This window comes from Hyperolius riggenbachi, chromosome 9 (assembly GCF_040937935.1).
Source record: "Hyperolius riggenbachi isolate aHypRig1 chromosome 9, aHypRig1.pri, whole genome shotgun sequence".
Lineage (NCBI taxonomy): Eukaryota > Metazoa > Chordata > Amphibia > Anura > Hyperoliidae > Hyperolius > Hyperolius riggenbachi.
The window spans coordinates 67,154,748-67,161,575 of record NC_090654.1 but is presented as its reverse complement, the minus strand read 5'-3'; the positions used below and the strand labels follow the sequence as shown (position 1 = coordinate 67,161,575).

Below are 6,828 nucleotides of genomic sequence, written 5' to 3'. Positions count from 1 at the left end.
GTACATTTTTTTTTTGCCAGCGATTAGCATTTTTAATTCTAATTGGTCCTTTCAATTCTTTTTTTTACAGTGTGCAGTAACCTCAAAACACTAGTAAAAATCGCTCTGTGTAGGTATTGATGAGCGACTACGCCAGCGTTTATATACTTTACATTGCAGAAACGCTAAAAATGCTGCATGTCCTGCGTTTGCGATTTTGGCAATCGCTCCAGTGGAATTTGGCCCATTCATCAACATTAGCTGAGCGTCTGAGTGTTTAGGGAAATTGCTAGCATTTTGAATCGCTCCCTAAACGCTCACAGAATCGCTCTAGTGGGTTCCTGCCCAGACAGTCCAAAAGAATGTGAATTGAAGCTTTTTTTTTTTTATTTTATTTGCAATCATTATCTGTATTTGTTAGTTATAGCTCATCTGCCGAAATATGAACTGACTGCACTTCCTTTAAACTGTCACATGCCATTCTGACAGCTGCGATTAAATGTGGTTCCTCGTGGCGAGTCAGATTTATTACATTTCAGATCACTGTAAAAAGTATGATATAAAACCGAGGGGAAATCGGATTCAGTGCATGGCAGCGCCATTTTGTCGTAGCCACCCACTCGCTTCAGCGAGCCATCGGCCTCAAGGAAGATGACTCCTCCCCGCGGTACTTCGCTCTCTGTCGTCAGGTTGCCATGGAGGCCCCCGGTGTGACGTCACTCGCAAATTCGGCCAACAGGCAGGCAGCGCGGTTTATCACGTGACGGCGCCCCCTGATGACGCTGGGCCCCTCCTTCCTGGCGGTCATTGTGGAAGATGGCGGCGGAGTGAGCGCGCCTCCCCCGCAACGCGCAGCAGCAGCGATATGAAGCGGCAAAGCGAGCGGGGGGAGTCCAGCCCCGGCCGGGCTAAAAGGGCGCGAGAGAGACGGGAGGAGGCCCACAAGAGCTCCGGGCGTCGGGAGAGGGCCAGCCAGGCCGCAGCCTCCTCCTCCCCCCGCCGGGCCAGGGACCCGCCACCTCCCCGGCCATTGCTGCTGGCTGATAGCCCCGAGTATAAGACCCTGCTGGTCAGTAACCTGGGCTCAGCCCTGCCAGAGCCTCTGCTAGAGGATTGGCTCTTTCGACACTTTCAGCGATTTGGTGACATTAGTGTCAAGTTGTCACACACACCTGACTTGGGCCGGGTGGCCTACATCAATTTCCGACGTCCAGCGGATGCCCGCCAGGCCAGACATGCCAAGCTTCGCCCGCTTCTGTACGACCGACCGCTGAGGGTGGAACCTGTCTTCACACAGCAAAGCGTCCGACGTCCAGAGCCCAGCCCACTGCCCCTTGCTGCCCTTACAACCTCACCACGACATCTGCTGCTGCCCCCAGGCTCTTCAGCCGAGTCCTACTACAAGCTGTACGAAGAACGGGCTCGGGGGACCAGTTACAGACTCCCTAGTACCAGCAGTACGGCTGACGATGAGCAGTTGGCTCCGGAGGATGACCACAGGGCTACTCGTAACCTTTTTATTGGGAATCTGGATCACACTGTTTCAGAAGCAGATCTACGCAGGGCATTTGATAAATATGGTCCCATCGAGGAGGTAGTGATTAAGAGACCTCTTAGGAGTCAAGGGGCAGCGTATGCTTTTCTGAAGTTCCAGAACTTAGACATGGCCCACCGGGCTAAACTGGCAATGAGTGGTCGACTGCTGGGGCGCAATGCCATGAAGATTGGATATGGCAAGGCCAATCCTAGTACAAGACTCTGGGTTGGGGGTCTTGGACCTAACACATCAATAGCTGCTCTTGCCCGAGAGTTTGACCGATTTGGTAGCATACGAACGGTGGATTATGTGAAAGGAGACAGTTTTGCCTACATTCAATATGAAAGCCTGGATGCAGCCCAAGCCGCTTGTACGCAGATGAGAGGCTTCCAGCTGGGAGACCGCAGGCTCCGTGTGGACTTTGCTAATGTGACGCCAGAGGAAGCTGCAGCAGCTGTGTCCCGTTATGCTCCTCTTCAGACGACCCCATACCCTCTGCCCCTACCCTATGAACTGCTTCCATCAGAGGTGGTGTACAGCCGCCATCGAGCAGCACTAGACCCAGACCTGAGGGTAAGAGATCGGACTCCGCCTCACCTGCTCTACTCTGATCGTGAGAGGCCATTTGTGGAGGCAGGTTGGCTTAACTCTGAAAGGCGCACAACTGGGCAAAGTGCCAGGAGCCGCAGTGGAGAACGTGGCGGTGGTGGCAGCAGCACTTCTAAGACCCGAGAGGAAAGACGCAGACGTCGCAGTCTGTCTGGAGAAAGAGGAAGAAGCAGAATTGAGAGGAGCCCAGATCGTCCTAGAAGGGAACCTTCAGAGAGAGAGCCCAGCAACACCCCTTCCCCTCAACATAACCACCGACCCCCACCACAGGAAAAGCCCCGTCCCCCTACCCCTGATCCGCCTCAGCCCAGGAGAAACCACCATCCCAGGCCACCTGAACCCCCTGCAGAAAGAGAGTCTCCAGAGGTAGAAAAGGGACGGACGCTGCCGCCCGTCTGGTGCGGTCACCTGGTACTGAAGAACAGCTGTTTCCCTACCTATATACACTTTTTGGAAGGTGACCGCGATGTGCCCAGTGCCCTGCTTAGAGACCGCACAGTGCCAGGTGGGGGTAGCTTGTCTCAGCTCAAAATTGCTCAACGGCTCCGACTCGATCAGCCAAAACTCGAAGAGGTCACCCGCCGTGTCCGGCAAGGCACAGCTGGCGGTTATGCTGTACTTGTTGCCATCCAGGCCCCACAGAGTGAAGGGGTACTTCCTGACGAACCTGGTTTACAGCGCCGCCTGCTCAGGAACCTGGTCTCCTACCTAAAACAGAAGCAGGCAGCTGGAGTCATCAGCCTGCCCGTAGGTGGCAGTGGAAAGGGTAGAGACCCCAGCGGAATGCTATATGCCTTCCCCCCTTGTGACTTCCATCAGCTGTACCAGCAGAGTGCTCAGCGTGCTGTGGGAAAGCTAGAAGAGAACATGATTATTGTGCTAGTGAAAGATAACGCCTGATCAAAGATTCTGCAGACTGTCTCTCTTACCCACTATCCTCTTTCTTACCATTTTCAGGGCTGATGGTTTATCTGAACAGTGTGGTTTGCATTTTATCCTTCAAGTGCTGATAGTGCCCTTCTGCATGCGTTTATTATGCATTGGGGACCTTTCAGCCCTTCAGGGTGTAGATGGCAAGTAATATACTGGCATAGGAAGGGTTGGATTCATAAGGGAGTCTTATCCTGTACTTCCTCTACACTTACTCTAGTGACAGATCAGGTCCTCTTTTATATGTCTGAATAGAGCTGAATCCTCCCAGTCGTTTTGCTGCTGGACAGATAAAGTGTATTTTTTTTTATTATTATTTTTAACCTATCTGGTGTTTTCTGCTCCTGGACTCTCCTAGAGCCCCTGACAAGTTTGCATTGTGTGTTTGGATGGGTGGCGGGGGATAGATGATGATTTTTTTTTCTCATTTTGTCACAGTAGATTAGGGGGCTTCTGCTGTTTTAGGTTTGTGTGCTCGAGCTGTTCTTGAATCCCTGGTAGCGGGAGGGTCCCGAGAGTGCCTTATGTCTAGGTGACGCTAGTGCAGGGGGTGCTGTCACTGTGTGTCTTCGGTGGGTGTGTGCGTGGGAATAGGGGAAGAGTAGCAAAGCCCCAGGGTCTTATTAGTTCCTTCCAGTCCTGCCTGTTTATAACCTGAAGAAGCCTCCAGGGATGAAATGGGAGCTTGTTATCCCTTTAATGAAGCTTTATGTGGAAACACGCCCAGAGAGTTTGCAGGTAGTTCTGTGTTATGAGGTTGAGCATCTGTGTACTGTGCGTCCCATTATCTGTAGGTGAGAGCACATTATTAACACGGTCATAAAACACAATGTGTTGCTGGGAGAGGAGGTGCAGGCCCTGCTTTCTTTTCTGCTTCTTATTTCATCTGTCCTTATGAATAACAGCTAATTGGTTTCCACTTCTTGGCATGTTAAATGTGGTGCACCCCCAGACATAATCCTCCACGCTGTGCAACTGCAAATTCCAGGGCAGCATGCTCTAAGTTGCAGTTCCACAGCGGACACCTACTGTCGTGCTCACTGCTACCTGTTTCATATAACAGTTTAACAGCCTGTGGGTCTCCAGCTAGGGCAGCATGGCAGGGCCCCGTGGACTGCTCTGCTCAGACTTGTTCCAATCTAGCTGGCGAGCCGCAGGTTGTCCCAGCCTGTTTTATGTAGATACTTGTGTGTAGTTTTAATTCTGTGGATATGTGATGAGAACACACTGGAGTACAGGAAAAGCAGGGGGATATTTTTTAAATTTTTAATGCAGATTCAGCACTTCAGTGAGAAACGATAACCTTATCTGAATAAAACGACCAAAACTTCTTCAGTGTGTTCATTAGATCTCTGTTGATTCAGTGCAATGCTGACTGGTTTATGGAAGGGATATTGCCATGGAAATTAGACTTATTTTCCTGAGAGGTATATGGAGGCTGCCATATTTATTTCCTTTTAAAGTGGACCTGATTTTTTGCACAAGACATAAAGAAATGCACCATGTATGTATATAGAGAGTTTAGCCTGTCTAATTCCCCCTCATGTGTGTGAAATCACAAGTTGTAATTTGATCCTCCCCTGTCACATGACTGCCACGACAGAGATGGCAGATTGCTCATTTGAAAACACAGGATGTTAATGTGTCTGCTTCCATGAATCAGGAAGTAGAAACAGTGCAGATTTATTTTAGGATTTGTACCAGTTTAAAGGTTATTATGCTGCTGTGCATCAGAGCAGAGAGTTCTGATTTCAGGTCTGCTTAACACTAATCCAGTTGCCCGGCTTTCCTGCTGATCTTTGGTTGCATTAGTGTCTGAATCACACACCTGAAACAAGCATGCAGCTAATATTGAAAGTTTTTTTTTTTTTTGTTTTCACAAACATCTGATCTGCATGCTTGTTCAGGGTCTGTGTCTAAAAGCATTAGAAGCAGAGGATCAGTAGGACAGCCAGGCAACTTGTATTGGCTAAAAGGAAATAAAATATGGCAGCCTCCATATATCTCGCCCTATAGGTTCCCTTTAAAAAAAAAAATAGATACTTGCTTCAGTAGGGGGTAGCCTCTGGATGATCTGGTCTCCCTGTACCCCTCCTACGCTGTGCTGGGGACCCTCTCAACAATCTTCAACATTAAACAACCTTCAACATTAAAGATTGCTTACATCCTTGCTTCACTATGTACCAGCATGGCTGTGCAGGTGCAAAGTATGGCCTGCGTAGTATCATGGAGCTGGTTTTCTCTGTACATTAACGGCTCTGTATTACTGTGCAGACGCAGACCCACCGGCACCTGCATAGTGCGATGCAGCTTATACACAGAGGGGAGTGCGGCCGCGACGGTGAAGAGGGTCTCAGCCAGCAGTGGAGGATCAGCTAAGCCTCTGGAGCATTCAGACACTTCCCTACACTGACGAATATGTATATAGACGTATAACTTTTTTTTTTTTTAAAGGACAACTGTAGGGAGGCTGCCATGTTTTTTTCTCCTTTTGTGCAATACCAGTTGCCTGGCTGTCCTGCTGATCCTCTGCCTCCTAATGCTTTTAGCCATAGCCCCTGAACGAGCATGCAGCAGATCAGGTGTTTCCGACATTAATGTCGGAACTAACAAGATTAGCTGCATGCTTGTTTCTGGTGTTATTCAGATACTACTGCATCCAAAGAGATCATCAGGGCTGCCAGGCAACTGGTATTGCTTAAAGTGATCCTTAAGTCAACTATAAAAAATGAGATTTACTCACCTGGCGCTTCCCTCAGCCCCCAGCAGCCGTTCGGTGCCCTCGCAGCCCCGCTCTGACGCTCCAGGACCCACCGGCGAACACTTCCAGTTTGGCCGTCACTGGCCGACAGGCATGGGAACGCGAGTGATTCTTCGCGTTCCCAGCCTGTATATCGCCCCCTATGCTGCTATTGCGGCCTGGAGCGTCAGAGCCGGGCTGCGAGGGCACCGATCGGCTGCTGGGGGCTGAGGGAAGCCCCAAGTGACTAAATCTCATTTTTTTATAGTTGACTTAAGGTTCACTTTAAGGGTGAATAAATATGACAGCCTCCATATACCTCTCCCTACAGTTTTCCTTTAAGTTACTGCTTTACTTTAATCTGATGACTGGACATAGAGATGGTCAGTGAGAGGCTGGTCATTTAAAATGTGTGTAGCTTGGAATTGAATCATTCAGATACAGTGGCTGTGGATTTTAATTGTCCAGTTACAAGCTGAATTCCTTTGCATAAGATGAATATAAAACTTCAATCAATTCGAAATGATTAGCTTCTTGGTGACCATCTCTAATTGGATGTTATGGGTAACACAAGTGTTGTTTTATTTACTGTGAAGTGTGACACATATCAAACCTGTTATTCGTGGTTGGCCCTTGATAGTGATGGTCATGTCTAGGAGAACTTAATGGAGACGCATGTGATGAGTTTGGTCAGGTGACAGATGTGTAAGTCTCTGATTCGCTAGTCATGATCATGTGCTAAGCAAGTCTGACCTTTCCAAATCTATCAGCTGATCAAATAAATCCCATGCTCCTCCATGAGTTCTCCTAGACCTGACCATCACTTGTCTTGGCGTTATGGCACATTGCAACCAATCAGATTCATTCCTGCATTGGAAACATGAATGGTTGTGGTCACCCATGATCTCCGCTCATCTACAGAATCTAGTTGCTTAGAAATTCAGCACCTTCTGTGCCAGTATGAATGAATCTGCCTTTATAGATAGGCATACACTGTCAGTCTGGCCGTGAAACATATGGATTGCCACCCCAT

General features: G+C 49.0%; 1 protein-coding gene across 1 annotated transcript; it reads left to right on the top strand.

Annotated features, from left to right (window-relative positions):
• Window positions 1-752: 752 nt before the first annotated feature.
• Window positions 753-4,385, top strand: RBM15B (RNA binding motif protein 15B). The gene has a single exon (XM_068252989.1). It carries the CDS (start codon window positions 845-847, stop codon window positions 3,023-3,025), a length of 2,181 nt encoding a protein of 726 aa, XP_068109090.1. The 5' UTR covers window positions 753-844; the 3' UTR covers window positions 3,026-4,385.
• The last annotated feature ends 2,443 nt before the right edge of the window (window positions 4,386-6,828 follow it).

Coding starts and splice junctions, on each gene's coding strand:
- RBM15B (XM_068252989.1), top strand. CDS start 845: ATGAAGCGGCAAAGCGAGCGGGGGGAGTCCAGCCCCGGCCGGGCTAAA.